We start from the raw sequence: 24,744 nt of genomic DNA, 5'->3' as shown, positions 1-24,744 counted from the left end.
TAAATTTCCAACTATTACATGTCAAAATGTCTTTCAAACATTTCTGACCTGTAATAAAAATTTCTATTGTGATCTATACGGCCATATAGTAGGATATACTATACAGTGAAATAGTTTGTTTCTTTAGCGCCAACTGTAGGTAAAATACTTAGGTAAAACTTGACAGATTGCAGAGTTGAAAAGGGCATTTTTTAATCTAAATAAGGCTGCAGTCACATGATTTGCTCACATAAGAATTAAGCATTTTTTTTGTGGGCCAAATACCTTACAGGATCAGTCAAGTCTGTTTTGTACCAAATTTGAGAGCACAGGATGAATGTTGTATTACAAAAAATAAATAAATAAATTGTAGGCAGAAACCGGGCTTGCCTATGTGACCACCTATGGTCACATGTTTCAACCCTTTTAAGTCCAAGAGTTCAAACAAACACCTTGCTTTTTAAAGGCCTTCAAGGTGTCCCCATTAGAGCCAATAATAATCAGTTCTTCTTTATTAATGGTCCTAACTTTCCATCAAATTCTATTGAAATTGGAAACATTATTTTAAAATAACCTGCTTATGGGCGGTAAGAGAAATAAACAAAACATACTTGGTACATATCGTTTTTGGCAGTGTTTATTACATGCATTTTCAGAGGGTAACCGGCAAAGAGAGAAAAGAATAAAGTGATTTGATTAATCAATCTATGTCGGGTTATCAACAGAGATGACGTAATGTGTATACTAATGGATCATTCCTCCAGGGGGATGTCGCTGGAGGATCTCGACAAATGACCGTTTACTTCCATTGTCAGGTGAGCTCCCGCTCCCCCCGCTCTGTGCTGACTAGATGGTACAGTCCACATGCAGTTCGGAGTTGTTGCTGAGGAGGTTCCTCTGTTCGGCACATACCGTTAAATTGGCATGCAGCCTACGCTTGGGTCCTGAAGCAGGAGACTGCACCGCTTTTAAAAAATGTTACCGTCTTCTCACCGGAGTTACCTGAGACAGCAGAGCAGGGTCACATTATTCCACCTTTTGTGCAGTATTACAGGTGAGTCCTGAATTTTGTATGGCAGTTTTATTTGTCCTAGTAACGGTTCACAGAAGTTTTGTGAGAGAGCCGACTGCCTCGCGCATCATGCAGACATTTATCGTTCACGAGTAGGTAAAACCAGCTACCAACATGTGCTCTAATTGTGGATTGTTTCATGTTTCAAGTTAAAAAATTGTAGCGGGTGGCATTTACAGACCAACACAAACTTGGTAACAAGTTCACTTCAACATTTCGGAGCGGTAGCTAGTCAGCGCCACTACCGCGGATGATGGTGCGACCCGAGGCTGCCATAGAAACAGTCCATAGAAACCACCGAGGAGCGCGTGGATTATATTCTGTGTTATATACCGTCAACCAACCTACACTTTGGTCATTGCAGATTCAGAGGCAGCCATATTAGCACTACAAACATTTTTTTTTATCAAAGTACCATGGTGCAAGGATGTGTGGAGCCACCTGCTTTATCAACATACTGAAGAACTTAATTTCATGTCATCAGAGAAGATAATGCTAAATATCTCCCAGGTCGTGATGAGGGTCAGCCACCATGTGCCTGCAGTGGAGCCTGAGCTCATTATGGTTTAATTAAGGGGATGGGCAATTTACTAACTCCACCCTGAAACACGTCAACTTTGTGCCCAGTGCTGTTATGCTGCTGTATTGAAAACTTAGATAAGCTCTCACCTTTCTGTCTTAAAACTGTCCTCATATCTTATTTCAAGTTAAAAGTTAAAACCAGCAAAGAATACATGGCTGAACATTGCAATATATGATTGTGTTGTTCTAAGGAGTATATACAACCCCCTGTCCTCTACGAAAAAGGAAAAAAAGATATTAATTTATAATTAAGATGAATAATTAAGAAACTCCTATGATGTATAATGAAAAGCTTTATCAAACGTGACAAACAAAACCAGGCGTAGGAATCCCCAATCAAAGTAACCTGTTTAGCAAAATGAAAATCAGCCCACATTAACACTTTGCTTTGTTCAAGTTAATTCAATAGTTCAGTGTCGTGCCTTTGACAGCAGGTTCACCCTCGCAGACCAATGAGTGATTCAGGCCAGAAAATGTGTTCCCACGCTGTTTCTCATATCATATTTCTCTTGCTCTATCTGAGGGTGAGAAAAGGATCCATAAAACTAAATTTGTATAGCCCAAAATCACAATTTGTCTTGGAGAGCTTTACAGTCTCTACAGCCTCTATCCCCAGACCATTGATTCAGATACAGAAAAACTCCCACCCCGCCAAAAAAACCTTTAAGGTCGAAATAATAAAAGGAACTTCAGGAAGAGTTACAGGGAAGGGATTCCTCTCCCAGCCGACAGACATGCAACTGTTTCTGTGAGTGCAGAATAGGCCTAACAAAGTTTAAGTACAAGCGCAAACTGCATCTAAAAATTACTATTAAGTTGATTTGAACTCCTCAATTCTCACTAAATTTAAGTTATTAGCCTCTGTTGCACTTCTGCCATGTCTGGACAGTTTGCAGGATCCAAACATTTAACCATTTTAGTCTTGACAAGATCGAAAGACACACTTTTGATTAGCAGGATCCCAAAGTCTAATCACAAACAGACCATTTAGTTCTTCCAGAGAGGTCATGTTAAGGAGCAGAGACAGGTGCCCTTTTATCTACCTTTAGTTTAAGTCTGGGGTTTCAATGAGGTGTTTGACCTTGTGCCTTTTTGAATACAAAATAGATTGCACACACCCCATAGCTAATAACGTCTAGTTCTTAAAGGGAAACACACACACAGTCTTCTTGAGCTTTAATGTTTTCAACCGAGATGCACTGAGTGGCTTATAAAAGCTGCACTGATCTTACTTCTGGACACCGGAGGGCCAGCAGACAGATAGATAGCCACACAATTAACCGTATTCACATGGTGGCAATTTTCCTGTGAGGTCATGCTCTGGGTGGGAAGCTCAAGTACTGTTATTAAAAGGACAAAGTCATACTGCTGTGCTTTTCAGGTTGCAAGTTGTATAGTCGTGAGGAAGGAACCTGAAAATTCATTATCATTTCACTACTTCTCGGTTGGTCAGTACCTGAAAAGGATGGAGATGTGGGCCATATTGCAACAACTTATCGGTGTAAGATAACCTGTTAGCTAACATTTGATAACAGCTAAAGTTAGCATTCAGCATTTCCTAGCTAACATTACTGTAAAATTCGACAGCAAATAGGTTTTTGAATATTTCTCTCTGGATTTTTACTGTATCATGACTTTTTAGTTGCTGATCAACCGAGAAGATATCCTACGTTTATAAAACCAGTACCCTTAAAGACGACAACATTATAGCAGCGTTTGAGCATTACTTAAGGAAAAGAGCCAAATGTCACAAACATGCTAGGTGCCTGCCCATAAAACACTTCAAAAGTTTTTCTTTGGATATTTCTAGCGTTTTTAGAAAATGTTCTAAATGTTTACTCCTCCCCCGTCACTGGCTACCTCTTCAAGATCAAATTGTGTAATTTTGTGACATACAGCTGATCTTGTCCTTTTCATGAGGTGGAGGTGTAGTAGAAGTGTGCCTCCACCTTTGCTTTACTGCCCTCTAGAGTCGGTTAGAAATGCATATTACATCAGCCCTGTGCGCAGGCGTCTTTGTGCAGCTCGATCAAGCCGGTTATAAAACGTATACGTGTAAAAAGTTGATCTGAAGGTGTGATAAGCCACACTGTCAAACGACCACTCAGTCCTTCCTGTCCTGCTCTGCACAGCTGGCTCTGCCACTTCCACCCTAACACCGTCACCCTTTATGTTCTGATTTCCACTTTTAACAAGGCACCCTGCCCTCTGGCAAGACACACATATTAATACACTTGCTGCCACATAAGTGGTGCATGTGAAGGTAATATTGACTAAAGTGAGAACGAGCAGCAGAGTGTCCCCAGGGAGCAATGTGTCCTTGATGCCAGGATATCTATAATCTGTTTTCTGCTCTGTGTGTGTATGCCTGTGTGTGTGTGTGTGTGTGAACGAGACACATTGTGTTGCACTCGCAAACCAAACTGAGTGTGTCTACAGATGCTGCTCTCTTTGAGGATAGAAGGATTGCAAGAACTTAAAGCAGTTTCTTTTCTTTGTCTGTGAAGCCCAAGAAGAAGAGAGAAAACATTCTTATTGCTATGTCAAGATCAGCTGAATATAAGATCAGATAGACTTGCCCTTATTCTCATCACTTTTTTATTCCGAGTTGGAGAAAACGAGGGCACGCTTATGTAAGGTTGTCGTCATGTCACCAATAAAAATTTCATACAGTCCCTATACGTCTTCCATTACATATTCAGTGCAGTGAAAATACTGCTTTCTTTGCTCTCACACTGCTGTTACTTTGACTCCTAGCCTTTACAAATACAGTGGGTCATAAAGTCAGCTTTCTACCCCAGGCAGAGGCCCACTTACAGTATACTGTACAGTAGTTGCCATCTGGATTCTGTTGCCGAAATTCATATTTTATACATCAACTTAAATTTTTGTTTAAAGTAGAATGACAGACTTGGAATGACAGGAGACTTGTACTGTCCTTGTTTCTAGGTGGTTTATTTTTTAGTTTTTATTGCAATACAGTTTTTTAAAGATGCTCATTAAGAACCTTGCCTTCAGGCACAGTCCATAAAGTTAAGAATCAGTGTATTTAAATGTGTTTTCAGCGCTCTCACAGCTCCAAACATGATTACTCAACTTGCAGGGAGGATTCTCTGTTTTGGTTTGACTCCCTAATTAATTGAACAACAGCAAACATTGGCCTAAGATTATCCCTTTGCATCCAGAACGTCACTCCTTCTTATTGGAAGTGCCGAGCCTTGTGTGGTATGTGGGGTTTATGAGAGTGTTCTTAAGGAAGGAACGCCTCCAAACTCTTTTGTAACCTTTTTTTTAAACCAGGAAGTCCCTTTAAATTCAATCTTGTCTCTCTCAAGTGCTCTTCGTGTAAGCAGTCTTGTCAGAGTAGGAACATTAGGAAAGATAAAAAGCAAGTTAAAGCCCACTAATGAAAGCCTTTGCATTTGCAGTATATTGTATTTTTATGGACTGAGTGTCTGTGGCGACATTCACGAAAAAAACCACAAGTGGCGCCCAGTAAGTGACGCGTTTTCCATCACCCAGCAGTGGTTGGTCTGCCAGACAGTAAAGGCGGCGCTAAGCGGCTGCACTTACGGTTTCTATAAGCATTACGAGTAAACAGTAATCTACTATGGCTGAACCAACAAGGAAAAGATCGATGTCTACAGATACAACTTCAAAAATAAGTGAAAATCCAGAGAAAAAGAAACTCATTCGATGCTCAAATGAAGGCAAACAGTCTACAAACATAAGGAAATCAAGAGTTAGACCCGTGACAAAGGGAGCCAGCCGTACACGTGGTTATATTGGTAAAAGTGCTCTCTTTAAGTATCTTTAAGTTTCACGTCCACATGAACTTCTCTCAGCTGGCATTTGGGACCAAGCTTTATCTGACATTAGCAACACATTACTTATGATGTGGAGACAGACACATAAAATAGATTACCATTGTGATGTGTTGACTTGACTCAAGCTGCAGACGAGCAGCTGAGGGGTGGGTGGAAATTTAGAGGCGGGGACTATTTTCATGTTGATAGTTTTGAGCATACTAAATGAAGACAAAGTTGAGTTACACTTAGCCTTATTATGTCTCAAACTGATCTTTTTTTTTTCTTCTTTGATAGAAAAAAAGCTTCTCCAAATGTAACTTTTCATTACTAATTTTAATGTACCACAACATTTGTGTTTGCGTCCCATAAAAATGAACTGTACATTAAATGTTGTAAGCAGTATGCTAGCTGAAAACTATACACTACAATCACAATTCTGTTGAATAATTTAGACAAGTTTCAGATTGGTCGAGCGACCACAAAGTGTCCTTGTCTTAGTTTGTGTTGACAGAGAGACCTGCCTCAGGTGGCACCTCGCACAGCTCTGCAAGCAGCATGCAATGAGAAGTTCAAACTTTGTTGTGATAGCGCAGACAATGACTTATTTATGTGAACAAAGACTTTGAAGAAATGTCTAAAAAATATGCAAGAGTTTGAACACCATCTGCCAAGACTAAGACTGTACAAAAGTTTTTTAATCCTGACTGTGTTTAAATCGTCGGAGGCCACAGGTAACCAAGCATCCAGTTTTTCTCTTGAATCCCCCGTGCAGTTTTTTACCTGTTTGGAGGTTTTTCTCATCTGTATTAGATCAGCTGAGCATACTGTATTGGATTCACCAGCGGAAATGAAAGTGCTTTGCAAGCTTGACTTGTCTTTGGTATTAAAAAATAGCTTCATGTCTGTCTTAAAAACAATAATAGATTTGTATTGTAACTGTTTTTTCCAACTGTAATCTGCTCATACAGGCATCATGATATCCCTTCCTTACATGCTTCTAGTGGAAGTGATGGAGGACAGAATGTACAGTCCTTGTTCTGTGGGATGAAAAGACTTTATTTGATGCTAATATTAGGCTTCGGCTGTCTGAGTTAGCCAAATCAACTGGGTATCTTCCAAAGTTTGTCTTTTTAGTACAGAAATCCCTCTTTGTGTTTCCACAGTGACACTGTGGAATTGGCCTGTGACAAAGTAACACAAAGAGGAATTCTGCACTAGAAAAGACTGCAACTTCAGATGACACCCACTTGAGTTGGCTAACTTGCTATGTTGCTGAAGCTTCATGTAAGCATATTATACATTTAAGCACAGAGAAATGACTGTGTGTTTTGTCCCCCATCACCTCCATTGGAAGCATGTGAGGAAGGGTTCTTTAAATGGCCAGTATGAACACACTTGAATGCTTAAAGCAAGCCAAAGCTAATGGGCATGTGACGGTTTTCAGACTGGCTTGAAAAACCAGAAACCAATCCTTTTAATGCAGAGGAACCATATGAGCTCGGTTAACTTTAAAGTTGATGCTGAGTTTTTTTTACTGCATTACTTATTCCAGCTGATGTAAGAACTATAAATAGCATAATCCCTTCTGTGCGAGTGTGTGCACGCGCACATGCATGTATTTTAGTGTGAACTGAAGCAATGCACGGACCTAAATAGCACAAAAAATTCAGGAACAGTGCTTCCCCAGCATTCACTGCTGAACATCTCCTCACTGTTGCACTGATATCGGCTGCCCTTTCTCTGTATGAGCAATACGATGACTCATGATACCTTCTGTGCAAACAGTATGCTGTCAGGACTTGATAGCCACACTGAACATTTGGCTTGTATTTATTTACAGCCCCATGTGGGCCAACAGATAACATGTGCTAAAAAGTTTTCTGTGTCAGTCATTAAGTTGTAGGAGTTGATTCATAATTATTTTTAAGTTTCAGTTTTAGAAATGAGTCACACAATAATTGGTTCAGCTTTAACACCTCCTGAGATTTGTTTTGATTGAATGGAAGCCCCAACAACTGACCATGTAGTTTCTTCTCTTAATCTATAACATGAAATTAAACATAACTATAAGCCCAGACGCTCTGTCATAACTGCAGTTTTCTCAATAATTCAGACTTGGCAGTAAAACAAAGACTTAAAAACAAGGCATTTGCACTTCATACTTTAGTGGTGAAGAAATATCCCAATATCAGCGGACATGGCCTTTTAGAGAGAGATTGGCCAGAGAAAGAACTGTTTTTGGCAAAACAACAATAGAATATTTGCAGTCAGTTGCCAAGCAGCGCAGCAGGTTCTGATTTATGATGATGTCTTCCTGCTGGCAGCTTGTTGCAATTAGTGATCTGGTTGAAGGCTTTGGCAGTCTAGCAGTGTTATTTTGTTTTTTCTAAATAGCAAACATAATTCCTCAGTTTTTTGTGTACGGGCATCCTGGGGATTAATTTCCTCTCACTTGTGTTCATACGTGACTTTGCTCTCGCCTCTCCTCACTCTCAGCCCTCTTTTTCCTCTCTCAGCGATGATGTCATCCTCCTCGTGTTAGCATATCTCTTCCCGTCTTCTTTTTTTTTTTTTCTCTGCCGGTCTCAGACTGCTCTCTTCATCTCCCTTTGACTTCCTCAACACAATGTGGAGCTCTCTGCTTTTGAGATATGCCACATCTCTGACAAGTGCAGGTGACAGGGTGCAGGGGTTAGTTATATTTGGACAAAGGACACACAGACATCCTGCTTTTAATTCCTGAATTCAGGTCAGAAGGAGGAAAGCTATAGAGACAGAACTGATTCATCAATGGAACTCTCAGCCGCACAGTCAGCTGTGTATTATTTGTGGAAAACCCAGCGCCTGCTGTGCTGGTATCAAGCTTTGATCCCAGACTGATACCCGCAGATGTCAGATGGTACTCAACTCTTACAGATATGAAATTGTTTTAAGGATTGACGTCAGAGGCAACACCAAAAATACTCCTCACTCCCCGATGCTCTCATGGTATTGTTCATCTGTTACTCAGTATTAAAATGATGACTCGTCCTCTCTGGTAATCCCCTTTTGACATTTTTAAATCGCAAATGTAATCTTTGCCCACAATATCCATTTTTATAGATTTCCTTTTTTTTCTCCAAATTCTGCGTTTTCAATTTTCCCGTCTTTTCCCAATCGGGGAAATAGTAGGACCCTGCCAATAACTAGATTAAAGCAACAGATCTTTAATTGCACATACTGTATTTCTTTCAACCTATTGATTAGCTTTCTGTGAAAGACCCAATAGAGGTGTTAAACTGCTGGATTATTTAAGTCTTGTTTTTCTGTCTCCTCTGCAGGTGTATGTAGCAGTCAGGTGTTGGTGCCTCAGAGAGTGAACGCTGTGCTGGGGAAGAATGTGACATTAGAGTGCAGGGTGGAGGTAGGCACAAACCTCACCCTCACTCAGAGTTCCTGGGAGCGCCGTCTGCCTTCAGGCTCCGTCACGGTGGCCGTCTACAACCCTCGGTTTGGCATTTCCATCCCTCCGGAGTTCATCCAGCGCTTGTATTTCCGCTCGCCCTCCTCTCATGATGCCACCATCGTACTGGAGAACGTGGGCTTTGCTGATGTCGGGATCTATACCTGTAAGGTTGCAACCTTTCCTCTGGGAAACACTCAGGCCTCCACTACAGTCAATGTACTCGGTATGTATGTATGTTTAAACGTATGTTTTCTTATATGTAATCCAACTCTCTTACGCAAATATGTGTTTAGACCACTGGTAGCTCACCTGGTTAAGTGCTTACCATCCCCCCCTTTACTGTCTCCCTGCCTGTCTTATTTGAAATAAAAGCCTAAATAAATGCCTTTAAAATATATACTTAATAAATAATCCCTTCTTAACCTTGTGGCTTTGATAAAATGCCCTTCTGAACCTTGGCTTGTGTTAGATTGTACTGTACAGGTGCATAAACTATTACTGTATCCTTTCCACAGTCATCAGTGGGATGAAATTGTGTTACATTTGTCCATGTATTTAAGAACCTGTCAGCAATAGCAGGTTCCAATCTGAGCTGAACATAAACCTTCCAGAAATCCCCTGTGAAGGGTTTAAATGTGTTCTAATGAGCCATCTCTGTATTTGCCTCCTCTCTTGTCTTTGCTGACTCTCTGAATCACAGTGGAGCCGAAGGTCTTCGTGTCTGCAGGTTCCACCGCCCTGATCGACGGCGGCAACGACACTGTGGTGGCCACCTGTATAGCTGAGCGAGCCCGGCCCCCTGCAGAGGTGTCCTGGGAGTCCAACCTGTTTGGCCAGTCAGAAGTGCAGCTGTCTGACGAGGCCAACGGCACAACCAGCACACAAGTGCGCTACCTCTGGCAGCCCACACGTCACATCCAAGGCCACACGCTCACCTGCGTGGTCCGCCACCCGGCTCTGAATAGTGACTTCAGGATCCCCTACCAGCTCAATGTGCAGTGTAGGTGCTTTATGAGTGGGTGTTTGTGAGAGCCTTATAGTAAATATGATGACTAATATTGATTCAGGGCTTAGGTTATCTGGTGCAGTAGAGTCTACATTATAAAACGCTCCGTGCTGTCATTGGAAAGGGGACAAACCGTTTAGCGATGTATTTCCTTGCTCCATCATTTAACTTTCACTAAGCGTTTAAAAACCGTATTAAGCAGAAAGTGCAGGAGAGACATCTTTAAAGTAAGTTACTTGATTTCCAATAGAAGTCGGCTGATTATGCTTGTCCTTGTCAGTATTGACGTTTGGTTTATTTGAAGCACTTCAACCACAATTCCCTTTAGAGAAACAGTTGAATTGACGGATGATGAATCAAGGACAATCCACGCAGGCTCCCTACAGGTATTTAATATGGTGTAAGAAAGGCTGTCCTTGGTGTTTTCCTTGGGTTTCTCTTTTTTCAAAGTGTATTTCTTTAGGCTTTTCTATGTCAGTACATGTCTGCGTGTGCCCTTAAACTGTCAAAACTGAAACTGTTTTCTGTCAGTAAGACCCCAAAGATATTAAAGTACATACATTTTGTACTTTGTGGGGCCCGAGAAGTAAAATCCACTCCTGGAAATCTTTTTAGTTTGACAGTAGTTTCTTGTCAGACCATAGATACACACATCTAAGGATATATGCTTATTAATGTATGGCACACCAAACAACATGTTTGCAATGTTATATAACCTGCACTCTGTAGTAAGTAGCTCTGTGTCAAACAAGTCAGACTATTACAAACCTTAGTGCGTGGTGCTTGATATAATGCTGCACACAAACAAGGAATACAGTCATCTTCAAGCACGGAGTTTCTACCAGAACTATCAAAACAATACCACAGAAGAACTATTTCTACCTCTGTCTACCAGGCTCTGACCTTGTTATGGTGCAAGGTGTTTGTTAAACAGGGAGCAGAAGTGCTGTGCAGTTCAATCCTGTAGGTTTCTGGACAGTTTGCAGCGATATCTTAATTATTTTTCCCCTCTCTCTGTAGTTGCTCCCGATATCTCAGTCGTGGGCTACGATGGAGACTGGTATGTAGGTCGGGAAAATGTTCAAATGACGTGCAAAGCCAACGCAAACCCACCGGCTCATCACTTCAGATGGATCAGGTGTGTGTATCTGTGTGGACTGTAAAACATTTTCCTTTTCCTTTTATGAGGTGAAATTGATCCAGCTGGCCCAAAGCTCAAAGAGCAATGGAAATTTGCTTCCAAAATATTTAAGTAGGCTTAATATATAAATCAGAAACTTAAGAAGAGTGTTAGCTTGACTCTACAAATGTCTTTAGTTATCATGTATCCTATTCCACTCAATATGTGCATGATTATATAGAAGGCTATTTGTGCAGGTGTGTCTGTGTGACTTCATGTTAGCGTCTCTTGTGCCTCATAGGTTGGACAGTGAAATGCCAGAAGGGGTGGAAGTACTGAACAGCACTCTGCTCTTCCTGCGTCCCCTCCACCGGAATGACTCTGGAGTTTACAGGTGTGAGGTTGCCAATGACATCAACCTCCGCAGTCGGGATGTGCGCATTCTCATACAAGGTGAGCGGAGAATACACACCGGGACACAGCTGACTCCTATTGCCTCCTCTTCCCTTAGGAAGCAGTGTGCGTGCACACACGTCATAGAGGGTATCACTGCCTGTGACATTGTCCTTCAAGCTGAAATGTGACACTGTATCACTCTCGTCCATACTGTACATACTGACAGTCTGTCAAGCATTCACGCATGGTACGGTGTGTCGGCCCTGGTAATATGTGACCCTTTCATTGAGCCTTAATTGCATGCTTATTAGCCTTGATTAACATTAGGTCTCCAGATGTTCACAAGGGGAGATCCCGAGCCAAACAGCTGCAAATATTTAGCGTCTCTTTCGAGTGCACTCCCTCTGCTCCGTCCTCTTGGCATCTAAGTGTGTCGTGTCTCTTTGTTGTGTATGACGAGCATGTTCCTCTGGTTGCACAAAATTCGCCCTGTCTGTGCTCTCTTCCTGAATGAAGTTCTGATTATGATGTGATTCTCTTTTTTACAACTCTCCCTCTTCCTTTCTGTGTTTCTTTTATTTCTGCATGTGTCATGCAGTAAGAGGCAAAAGCCTGCAGCCTGACTGTGAGATGATGTCCCAGATTCATAAAACATTAACTAGTTCTTTTCAACTCCTATTTATTATTTATCATCCATATTTCCTTTTCCTTTGAGAGGACCTGTACGTGTGTGTGTGTGTCTGTGTGTGTGTGCAAGCTTACACATGTTGGTGTACTCTTTGTTGTGTGTGTTGCTGTGCTTGTGTTCACATATGTCGGTTGACTGCTTGTGCATGGAGTCGTACGTTTTATATACTAGAGACTACTAACCTTCAGCTTTGTGTTTGTCATGTCTCAGATGTGAGTCTTTTCCTCACATCTGGCCTGGCAGCGAGGTTAGAGTGGCCGAGTAATTTTGCAGCACCATTAAAGCTTTTAGACTCTTTCCATTACTCAAGCTCCTTCTGATTATGGCTTTCCTGTTTTGTGGGCATCGCCCCTAATCCCGTTCAATTCAATGTTCCAGTAGTGGCGTAGTGAAATAGCGGGAAGGCATCATTATACTTGCAAAACAGGGTGCAAAATGCAAAATCTCAATTTCAGCATGCAAAATACAAAATAATTTGGTTATGCAGTTAAAATTGTTACAACAACAAAGTCTGGAAATTAAATTTGAAATCATTTGTCTCTCTGTCTAAAGTTCTGTCCTAAAGTCACCAGACTAAGTTACACGTTTGGTCTTACATGTAATTATCACTTAGGCTGTTGTGTGTTGTGTTGAGCTTAAATAATAAATGACTAAATTTGATTGTAGTTGTATCAACACCTGTTCGAGTCAATGTCAACAACTAAAATGACGGTAATAAAGGTAATATTAATAATCTTGTCTTAGAATAACTAAATATAGAAATGCTCATTACTTTTCTCAACATACTTGACAAACTCTATGTCCGTCCTCCGTCTCCCATGACTCTATTTGCAACTAACAATCATTTGTGTTGAATTGGGGTTAATAACTTTGACAGTTAGAGAAATCAGAAGGTTTAAGTGAGTTGAGCTTTTCTTATTGTCTCCTCGGCTCCGATCGGCATTGATGGGAACACAAAACCCGGGTCAACCCGCCAACCTCCTACCCCTCTCCAGCGCGATGCTATGCTCTGTCGGCAACTTCTGCAACTCCTTGTCATTTCAGCTACAAATTCCCCTTGTGTCTGTCCGAGCAGCGCTTGAACATCGTTCCAAATTTGTCGGCGCTGAGTTTTTTATAAATTGCCTGAATAAGTAGTAGATACAATAAAGACCTAACCAGTGTAACATCTTCACTGTTTACTAACACTGTTGCGGGCGACTTCAGAAAAGAGACCTACAGGAGTATACTCCATTGGCAATGGGAAAAGAGACAATCTGCATCTACATGCAGGTCTTCCCGGGTCTGAAAAACCCAGGTCAACACGCTAATTTCAACGGGAAAGGGGTATAAGGGTCTAGTAGAGGACAACAAATGCACTGTTTCACTGAACTGTTACTGACCTGGTGATACAACTTGTAAAAGAAACATGGCAGACTTTGCCTGTCCTTAGTTACAAGTGACTTTGATGATTTAAATGTGCATATTATTGGATATTCGGGTGCAAAGCTCTGCTTTTGTCAGGCAGTAGAATCACAAAAGATTTTAAATTACATCAGTTAGTTTTTTGTTGCTCCCTCCATGTGAGATTTCTGCTGTAGTTGCACCCAAATTGCCTTCCTAGTCACATTTCTTCAGCAGCCTTTGGTTTGCTCTTGTTGTGCCTCAAATATCTTTAAAGTGTATTCTAGCCAAAGTAGAGAAAAATAAGTAAAATGATGCTTTAATACCTTCAGCTTTACTTAATTATATTAACAAGAAACGCAAATGCTAATGCAGAAGTCTAAGGATTTGTAAAGATTTCTTACCCGTGTGTGTGTGTGTGTGTTAGTTATTATTGAACTGATAATGACATCACCTGCTTTGACCAAAGAATATCCACAAAAACTGCAGAAATCTATTGGCTCTGTGACGAGTGGGTTTTATTGTGTAGACACCGTTTGGTATCTTCAGTTTTAAAGACAAACCTTACCAGAGACGTGGGGTTGTTATGGTGCTCTTTCTTTTAATAGAAAAGCTGCTTAGAACCTGCTGCTGACAAACTTTTTAACTGACCATCAAATTTGTCAGTTGCATCAGCACAATATTAAAGATCCTTTAAATTAATGATTTACTTTCCAATCATTGTTAATAATCAAAGTCTGTACCCACAAGCTCTGAAGGATTATCAAAGCAAACCTGAGGCTGCTGTGAGCATCCACTCGGTAGTTTAGTTTGTGTTTGTGTTTTAGTTGATGGTTTTGTCAACCTGTCCCTACTTTAGTAAAATGCTGATGTAGTTGGCATTGACATTCTCTGCTTCTCTGTCTGTTCATCTCTCCCCTCCACCCTCTTCTCCCCTCTCACCCCCCTCCCCTCCATTAGATCCTCCCACCATGCCTTCCACCATTACTGCTCCTGTCCTAACTGGCTCCGCCTCCTCCACCTTAGTGGATGAAAAGGGGCATGTCCTTCTCAGCTCCCCCACACTCGAAGCCCTACCTGAGAGTAATCTTGGTTCCATAGTGGGTGGGGCTGTGGGCGGGGCCTTGTTCCTGCTGCTCCTGCTGTGTCTGGTGGGCGTGTGTTACCTTCGGAAACAGCAGACCTTCCACGGGGACTACTACGCCAAGCAGTACCTGGGCAACAATGACCTCCAGAAAGCCCCCGCGCAGCACGAGCTCCACCCCACCAAAACCAAAGCCGGCAGCAGCTCCAACAAACGGGACCACGACCGAGAGGAGTGGGGCGACCGCCAGCTCAAACAGGAGCGGGAACGTCGCCACCTTAACTACAACGGAGAGGAGTATCCCTCTAATGGCTACACCAGGGCGATGAGGGAGAGCAACCACCACCACAGCCATCAGCAGAATCACCTCCGTGAACACGCACAGTATTCTAGTCCACGGCAGGCCAGAGGTGCCAGATACCCTCGTTCCCCTAAACTACAGGGAAACGGCTCCCCCTACATGTCGGACGACTGCTACGATAGCGGGCCTGAGGGCGACTATGTCTCTCACACAGACGGGTCTGTCATCTCGCGTAGGGAGTGGTACGTTTGACCAGCTACCTGGTCCTGCAGGAGCAGAAATATTACAGAAACCAGAGGGTTTCTTTTACGAAATTAGGAAGAAACACATTATTTCTCTTCTGTATGCACATGCACACTTCTACTAATCTCAGTTCTGTAGTTCCCATGTTTGGTCCAAGCGTCCAGGTCGACTCTTGAGATGTAATGTTTCTGTTCTTGATGTGGACAGACTGTGGACTGCACGGCCACTTTGACAGTCAACTTCTACATGCCTGGAGAGACCGGCATGCCACTAGTTTGTGTGTGTAGAGACTAACAAAAGATCATGATGTATGTGCTGTCTCTGCCTTACTACATGGACTGCCAATGTATTTAGTATTAATAATGTATTAGCTTGAGTTGAGCGGTAGCCCTGGGGGCTAACAGATCACATATGGTTGTTGTACAAGAAAGTTTTTTGTTTGTTTCTACTCTCTCAGCCCTCTCAGGCTCTGTGACACTTGATTTGTATTTGTATGTCTTAATATAGCTTCTACTGATTCATTTAAAAGACCCCTGACCTCCCAATATGATTGGCTGAAATTCAGGAGTGGTTGAGAGCCCACAACTGAAAGTATATTTAATGAAATTCAGTTGGTCACAGGTCAGTTTTCTAAAACCCAGTAGTACACAGCAGAAGCGTAGAGGCTAATTTAAAAAAGGATTTAATCTCACTGAGAAATCAGAAGTCTCCACACTACGTCCTGGTCAGAAAATGTATTGCACTGCCTTTTGCAAAATTATTATAGATTACTTAATTTGTTTTCTACTGTTTCACTTTTACGTAACTTTGAGACTTGTGAGCTCGCGGACTTGACCCCTGATGTCCTAGCAGTGTCCTTTAAAACTGATGGCCTAGAGTGGGAACCTTAAGAGCATTTCTAGTGTACATCCTCGGCTCATCTTCTATCCCCAGGAGGGAGGGACAGAGAGAGGACAGGCAGGGAGGCCCGCGTGAATGAGGCACAGTCCACTGTAACGACACACTGGGTTTATTAAACAGTGCGGCCTTGTTATGCAAATGTGCTACAAATATCTGCAAGTTTAAACAAGATGGGATATTACTGCTTCTGTTTACTTTGAGTCAGGGAGTTTCAGGTTAGTTGTCCTCACCCCTGAGCCACAAACACATTCTCCTCTCCGCTACCAGATTATAATGGATGTGTTGAAAGTTTGCACTCTGGCACCAAACCAGGGCTCTTGGAGGTTCAGGAGCGCTATCAGCAGGGGCATTGTTGAAAGCAGGCTACAGCTATGGCAGCCACCATACGCTGGCCTCCTAGTCACAAAGTATTTGCTGCACAAAGAAATCATTCAAAAGTGCGGCCTGTACCGGCATACCACAAACAGCCACCGGTGGACTAATTTCACTTCCCCGAGTAATCCTTCGAAACAAGACATGACTGTGTCACAATTACAATCTGAGGCATTAATAGGCTTATTGTTGCTTATCCATGTGTGCTGCTGCACGCCCTAATCATGTTCACCAGTTCAGTTATTTCTACCATTGTAAAATATTCACTTTGTAGACATATCAGGTCCCCTCAAACAAACAAACAAACAAACCTTGTGACGGAAAATACATTGTTGCACTGATCATTAAATCCTTCACTTAAAATGATCCTTTGAGTAACTATGAAATAATACACCCTCAGATTTCCAGCTGTTTCATGATTCAAATCTGTATTAATTTGTAAGCAGCCATATTTTATTGCTTATCAAGACTGAAATGTTGCAGGACGTACCAAGTACTGTGATTGAACTGAGGAAAGAGTCCTTTATTTTTTACTGTCTATTGCCCCAATAGATGATTTAAAACAAGCTGAATTTCAGTTTAACATGTGATCAGGTACACACACATTAAACCCTTAGTATTTCAGCACATGCACCTACTGACCAGACAGCATAGAGGAGATCCCACAGTTTCCTCCGTGCACACTAGTGTTTGTGAATTCATGCCAACTTTAGTACTACACTCACCTATACAATATTTGCTGCCAGATGCCAAATATTAGTTTAACTTGTGTGTATAATTATGATGATGACAGTATTGCTGACTAGCTGATTATAAGCTTATATAAACGTATCACTGTTGTATACAGGGTCTTGTAGACTGAATTAGAAGTGAAAAGATGCTTTAGGCCACTTTTATATTGCAGTAACAGTCAAAATGGGAATTAGTTATATTGTTATGAGCTCTCACTAATTATTTGTCAGGGTGTGAATTTTGTGCAGTGAATAGGCTGCTATTCTCATCGTGAGATTTGATAATGTGCCACTCTTCCATGCAAGCAGAGAATATGAGCCCTTTACTGTTGTTTCAAACGCTGCGCAGTACATAAGAACTAATTTATCTCCATGGACGGACCCTTCCCATTCCTACCACCACCTTTATTTCAGTTCACTCCAGTTATATTAACACAATTTCTTTCACAAGCTTTCTAGGTTTCTGTCTTTGATTTCTGCTACGCTCTCTCTTCCCCTTAAACACAATTTCTGTGCTAGAAGGAGGTTCCCATGATGAAACATTTACAGTGTGGATCATCTGATGTAACCAGAACAGTGTTGCGTAACGAGATCCTGCTGTAAGATTGAACGCATGAGCTCCACAAACAATTTCATCCACCTCTTTTTGTGTTGGGATACAGGTCGATATCTGAGAAACATAAGGTGCCGCTGAATGCAAGAGAGATAATGTGTCACTCTGTGATTTGGGTGAACTGACGCTTTAATGGGAGTGTCCAAGATTGAACAGCAAACCTCATTTAAATAGTTGAATTAAAAGTAAGGTTCTGCTGTTTTATGTGCTGCTGATATCGTTTCTTTCAGCCTCTCTGCTCACTTTCACATAAGAGCAGACATTAACAGGAAGCACCGCGGCTTCACCCCTCCTTGTGTTTGGTTCTATGCACTAAGACGGAAACTCCACTAATCAATATACTATTTTTGCTTTACTGGTCAGTTTGCAGCCCCGCACCTGGATTAATGAAGTTCTTCTGTACTGTGTGACATTTAGTTTAGAGATCAGTCATCAATATCTTTACCTTGAAAATCATCCTTCACTTTGGGTTGAGAAAAACAACTAGTGCCTTAGATACCTAGAAGAAGAACTATTGTTTACTTATGGATGTAAGAGCCTGTTCTGTCGCTCTGTGAGATTAATTTCCACTGCATACTTTGTGTTAGAGGGACTCCATCGTGCCATATTCACTTTTCTGCCACCGTGAAAATGACTGACGCAGTATATTTGCAAACCTAGAGGCATTAAAACACAAACAAAAAGACGAAGCTTGAATGAATTTTGATGTAGAATTACTTAAATCATGTGTACTTCACAGGTTTCTGTCAGGGGTTTTGTTTTCTGTAGAATCACTGTTGTTCAAAGGAGTCACATTGTCGATGAAAAGCACCTTTGTGGTCCTGTTTGTTTTTGTATATAGAGAAGAAAATGTTTGTTTCTGGAGGGGAAAAAAGGAATATTTATGTGAGTGACAACAGTGGAGCATAATTTTGTCAATCTTTTTGAGATACTTTAGTTCAATAAAGCACCTTAGCACCTGTGAGTTATTTTCTCTGGAGGTTTTTTAAGCTTTGCAATTACTCCGACTGCTCGGTCTCTGCTCCTCTTTGTGCTTCTATAAATGACATCATCTCCAACTCCCTAACGCATAATGCTGCACCCCCCTCCGTCTGTCCCCCACCCCAATCCAGTGCGCACATGTGGAACGCCGCAAATGACGTAATTCGAATTCATGTTCCCTCACTTCACCTTATCTTCATTAGTCTTTAGAGATATTGTGCTTATGTTCCTCTCCACTGGTGTTTCTATAGCCGGGGGAGATCCGACACCTCGTCACAAGTCCTGGTTCGCTTTGTTTCAGGGACAGAAAGGCCCTCGTTCTCCCCTACAGCTAGTCTCCATTGTGAATTCACTCCCCCCCCCCTCCTCCCCCCTGTGTCTTTCTCCCACTGTCTACCAGCTGGTAAAATTAAACGCTGAGTGTTTATGTCTGGCCCAAAGTCCCCACTCTCCAGCCCATTGACTGTCCCCATGGCAACAAGCTCATCTGGAGCTGCTGATGGAGGCTGTCTCATCCTGCGAGCTCTACCTGGCCACAGAAAGCGGAGGGAGTCGGATGTTGCGGGTGGGGGGGAGCTGAGAGTTTAACTGTGCTGCTGTGAGAGGCAGAGAATTAGCCACTGGAATTGAAAATGGCCCATTACGCCCCGCTGCACCACACACAGCTCCTCTGGCTGCGAGGACACAAGACGCTGATGTGACCTTGACACTGTTCAGCTTGGACTCCAGGTCCTCAAGACACGCTTCCTTTACAAGTCTTCATTTCAGCTGACCTCTGAGTCTTTGCAGATCTAATGGTGGTCACAGCAGTCGTTGATATTTGACCTTGAGAGCAGGGCACGCTCACAGCGCAGCTTAGAGAAGTGAAGCAGCTCAGTCAGACTATTGATGTCAGCCAGTTTGCTTTAAAGTAGTTTGAGACACTCGTGTAGGAGATCAGTGGATCTGCTTTCTGCCTGCAACACAACAGTCTCCAAGGATACTTTTCACAACACACAAAGGAGTGAGCAGCAGCGCGGAGGGATGCAGCGCTGAGACTTTGATAATAACTCCTCAGCAGAAGTGGGATCAAATTGTCGCCGTCGCTGAGCTGAAAATATTGAAAAAGATATCAGAGAGGAAAATGACATACCACCCACTGCTCTAACCTTCCTCACCCACTCTGCTGTTACACCAGCATCTGCTCCCCCGAGGGATCTGTTGTCTGGGCAATAGCACGACCCTTGACCCTGCTGTTGAGGTTGTCGGATAGTGCGGGGGAGGGGTGGTGGTGGAGGAGGAGGGGTTGTCCTGCCGCCACTCGCTCCCTCACTTCTCCTCACGCCAGCGAGGTGTGCGCTGTTAAATTCATGATGAGCCCGTCTGCCGCTCTGACCTCCAGAGCATCAGCATGCACTTTTCTCTGGCTTCACCGTGACGGTGATGTGTGTGTGATAAAGTGCTGAAGCAGGAGAGACAGAAAGAGGCTTGCACTGCAGTCAGATCCTAGTTTGGGGACTGTTGATCCACCACTAACACCACTAATCCCAGTCCCTCCAGAAGGGATGAAATTTGAACTAATCAAATTTTCATGCATTCTCTGTTTGATCCAGTTTAAGATGTATTTTTCCAGACTCAATAATAAACATGAAGTTATACTGTAAAAATAAACCTTAAGGTGCCTCATGCATCAAGGGTTTAAAGCACTTTTTAATCCGCGTCACTTTATGTACGTCTGTGAAAATATCTGTCAACAGGCATTAAAGCAGGCAGCTTGATGAACTGCATTTTTTAAAGGCTTTCTGATCAACTCAAGAGGCTCTTGTCATAGTTCAGCAGCCATCACAGGTGATCGAACTGCTATTAACTGTTAGAGGACAGCGTGAGGGGAGAAGAGGAGAGAGGGGGAGGGGAAAGCAGAGGAAGAAGTGGCTCTCAGGGCCGAGCTCACAAGTCCCGGCTTGTTCAATCTGCATCATAATTGAACTGTTATTTAAGATTCTCTTCTCAGCACATTATTGATTTTTTTCTCCCACCTCAGCAGCTAAATCAACTGGAATTGACCATCACACACTTTGTTTTTTTTCCCCACTCCGTCACCTTTTGTCCTCCGGCTCCTTCAGTGTCCCACAATCACAGTTTTACACATTACTGCTGAATGGCCAAAGCTGGCTGTTCTGCCAGTTTAATGCATCTTAATCACAATTAATCCTAATCCTCCTCAGTGGGCAGCGTGGCGCGCATGCAGGCATATGGTCAGACAAAGCTAATTCAACAGACATTACACGAGCATCCAGAACCCGGCACACAGAAAACACAGAGAGGACAATATGGAGACGTGGAGGGAGGTGAGGATTTAAAGTGATTGATTAGTGAGTAATAGAGTTTCACGATGCACAACCTCCAATTGAACGAGATTAAACTGCAGCCACTCTACTCCCATTATACCTGAGAGTTATAGCTGAACAAACACCTTATCCAATACAGGCTTTGACACATGAACAAACACAATCCATTCAAAAATGGAGTTTGATGAAGATTGGCGTAAGTGTGTAGTGTTTTAAAATGGGACTGACTTCTACCTCAATTAAAAGTAGTTGCCAGTTTTTCTTTTCACTTTATTGTTTCAGAGTTGGATTTGAAAATTGGCACCAATTTCAAGTCTGTTTGGTAAATATGAACTACAGGTAGCATTTGCTTAGCTTAGCTTAGCCTAGCATAAAGAAGCTGCAAGTATAGCTCTGTCAAAAGACGGCAAAATCTGCCTACCAGCACCTCAAAAGCTCACTTATCTTATTTCTTTATTCTGTTTAAAAAATCTGTATAAGCTACATTTTAAGGTCTACAGGGACGTAGCTAAGTGACTTTGCTAGGCGCAGTGACTTTACGTATTTGGAGGCTAAGCTAACTGGTTGCTAGCTGTTGTATCATGTTTAGTTATTAAATTGCTTCTTGTTCAACTCCCGGCTAGTTAACTTGATTGAAGACTCTCCACCAGGGGGAGCTGTTCAGTCAGTGGCGGACAAGATTTCTACGCATTGTCCTGCGCCACCTTTAGGAAAGGAAAGTAATGGCAGCAGTTATGACCTGCAGGCCTTTATATACGGAAAGATTTACTCCTACATACAACGAAATATAGATTTTATTCTTGATGTCAGTGCCATACTTAGCTCCATTTTAATACATAATAAAATCTTTAAATAATTAGCCTTTTGTAGGTTTTTGAACACAATACTAACTTCCGGGCACTCGTTAATCAGACAAGTTAGTTTGTGTGTCCGTTACTTAGCTGTTGCTATTCTATCAATAACCAACAGATACATATGTTGAATTACAACAGACTTATAGCTCAAATATTCAGAGGCGTTTATGCTTCCTTTCTTTTGCCGTCTGCATCCTTCTGTCCTCTTTTTATCTAAGAAATTTCAAACTTGGATGAGAGCCCCCTCCTTTCGTCTCCAGGGTAAGAAGGAGGACAGAAGACACACAATTACACTCAGAGCAGTTTGTACTCTTCAGAACAAACTGTGCTCCACTTAACAAAACTCTTACATGTTCCAGGTTAAAAACCTCAATAACACAAACAACCTTTGAAAGCACACACCCACAAAATTAAGAAAAAACTGCTCTGACAACATTTGACTTGTGAATAGTTGAAGTCAATATTGCAGAAGCTTTAACTTTCCTTGCCTGTAGATGACATCAATGCAGTTTATCTTTCCCCTTAAAGGCTGAAACTGATGTTGCTGTTACCCTCGTTGCCTCAAGGGGGCGCAGGTTTCTGTTGGTTACTCCTGGATTAAATCATGACCTCTATTAAAGCAGGCTTTTGACTCTGGTCTTCTCATTGGTGATAAACTGAAAGTCTCCTCCTTGTCTCAGAACAGTCTCAGGCCGAGAGGTCGAACTCCATCACGGTGGCCGGAGCGGTGATGGGCGCTGTCCTCGCCCTCTTCCTCATCGCCATCTTCCTCATCGTGATCCTCACCGCTCGCAAGACCCCGCCCCCCGCCTTCTCTGACAAAGTGTAAGTCTGACAAATAATTAATGCTGCAGAACATGCTCGGCTGGTTAATTAATGACACGATACCTTGTGAGGTTGACTGAAGCCCGTCGGTGGGCTCGTGGAGTTGCTCGTGTCTCCCGTGGAGCGCGCTGCAGCGGTGCGCGCCCTGGAGCAGGGAGGCTGCAGGACAAGGTTGAGGGGTGGCAGATAATTGCTGTCTTGGCAGCAGGCCCCTTGTCCTATTTAGTTCAGAGTGTTCCTATAGTACACCAGCACTCATTTTAATGTAAGAGCAAAGAAGAATAACTCTGAGGTTAAATTATTTACAGCAGGAGTGACTGACATTAAACCCTTTGTCTGTATTTCTGTGTGTGCTCTTTGTTTTGTCTGTCTCGGTTGTATATGTCTGAATAACAGAGACTGTGGCTGAATTACAGGACTGAACGGGATCTTTCATGTGGTCTGGTGCACATGAATGAAACCTCATGGGTTTGTTTTGATTAACTCTGTTTCTATTTAACATTTTTAAGTCCACACCGCAGCACAAAGGTGCGCTTCATGTGTCCGATTCTGACGATCAACCTCCGACCCCTCACATACAAATCATTATTATGAACCTGTAGACCATATCTGCAAGGTTGCAGGTTGATCCTCTCATCCATCCCTGTTAAGAGTGTCATTGAGGATGCTCACTCCAGGGAAGCACAATTACATGTATCAGGCGTGCCTCTAGGGCTGCAGCTATAGCTACTGGATAAATGTTATTTATTGCAGAGGCATTTTGCTCAGGCTGCTAAATCTTCTTCAAACACAAATGTCATGCAGATTTTAAATGAGCAAACCTTTTATGAATTAGGGGGCTGAAACTGATTTGATAAACAAGGTTTAGATTAGAGCGCTCACATGTGAATGGCTAATGTTTTGTCTACAAGATCTTGGGTTACCTCTCTTTGTCCTGAATAGAGGCGTCTCATGAACAAAGACATTTGTATCTTTACTCGAAACATATCGTCCTCTGTAAAACTTTGAATCCTAAATTCAGTGACAGACCTTTTGTGCATGGCCCAGCCTGAGTTGTCAAAGTGAGAGTGATAACAGCCTACCTTGCAAACCTGCTGACTGAAAACAGCCTGACTTGAGGGTAAAAATGCTCAACATCTGCGCATGGGTGTGGACCCTGCATCACTACACTGACACTGTACAGCACCGTGTATCAAGCCACGTGTTAGTGTGTGGTCAATGCCACGACAAACTTAGCATCTTAAGTGTGACCGTGGCAGGAAGTCCCAGTGGGATGACGGAGGGGGCGGGTGGACGCAGGCCTCTCCTTCATCACACATAGACGTCAGTGTAGGGCATCAAGTCGCTGAGAGTACCAACTGTAATCTCCAACCGTCTCTCATCCCGAGTATGAAAGAGAAAGAGCAGCATCAGTGATGTACAGTGTTAGAAAATCAATGCCTGTCATGAATTTTATGAATGGTCAAGGTCAGTTTGTAGGTTTAGGTTTGGTGGAGGAGGGGGATTTCAATGAATGAGAAAATGATGGACTTAAGCGTCTTACGGGTTAAGAGGGGTGGAAGCAGTGAGGGATTTTAGAGCAGCTTTCAAAAATCTTTCAATTTACTGTAATGTATGAAACTCCGTCAACCTTACACCCATGTTCTTACATGTCCTAAACCCTGTGGATTTAGTCATGATGTCATTCTTATCAAAGAATACTACTGCCTAAAGGGATACCCGAGTGATTTTAGGATTGTACTTCAGCGCAGGACGTGCAAGAAGCAGATTTTAGAATTACGGTCAAATTGAGACGCAGAGGCTGAAACATCCAGACTTTTAATCTCGTGAGCTGCAAACATCCTGGATCCTACATTTCCCATTACGCAACTCAACATCGTCTTTTATAACTCTTCTGCTTGGTAAATCCAAGCAGCAACCTCATGGGCTGAAAAAATGTAGCAACTGGAAAATGCCAAAAACTGCAGTTCCTCAAACAGCCACTAGAGGCTGGCTCCTAAAGCGAGTCAGTGCCTATTGAACCCCATGTTAAA

General features: G+C 42.4%; 1 protein-coding gene across 1 annotated transcript; it reads left to right on the top strand.

Moving 5' to 3' along the window:
* The first annotated feature begins 954 nt into the window (after positions 1-954).
* On the top strand, positions 955-15,117 carry nectin3b (nectin cell adhesion molecule 3b). Its single transcript, XM_069673934.1, has 6 exons — positions 955-1,033; positions 8,763-9,110; positions 9,588-9,887; positions 10,914-11,031; positions 11,315-11,466; positions 14,441-15,117. The coding sequence occupies exons 1-6, from the start codon at positions 955-957 to the stop codon at positions 15,115-15,117; spliced, it is 1,674 nt and encodes a 557-aa protein (XP_069530035.1).
* Positions 15,118-24,744: the final 9,627 nt, after the last annotated feature.

This window comes from Semicossyphus pulcher, unplaced genomic scaffold, assembly GCF_022749685.1.
Source record: "Semicossyphus pulcher isolate SPU_LCO1_2020_fin unplaced genomic scaffold, fSemPul1.0.p SCAF_10, whole genome shotgun sequence".
Taxonomy (NCBI): Eukaryota; Metazoa; Chordata; class Actinopteri; order Labriformes; family Labridae; genus Semicossyphus; species Semicossyphus pulcher.
This window is presented reverse-complemented; position numbering and strand designations above follow the sequence as displayed.

What these genes read in the sequence shown, in the direction of transcription:
- nectin3b (XM_069673934.1), top strand. Translation starts at nt 955, where the DNA reads ATGTTACCGTCTTCTCACCGGAGTTACCTGAGACAGCAGAGCAGGGTC. An exon ending in CACTACAGTCAATGTACTCG is followed by an intron (nt 9,111 to 9,587) that starts GTATGTATGTAT and finishes TCTGAATCACAG; the next exon opens with TGGAGCCGAAGGTCTTCGTG. An exon ending in TGTGCGCATTCTCATACAAG is followed by an intron (nt 11,467 to 14,440) that starts GTGAGCGGAGAA and finishes CCCCTCCATTAG; the next exon opens with ATCCTCCCACCATGCCTTCC.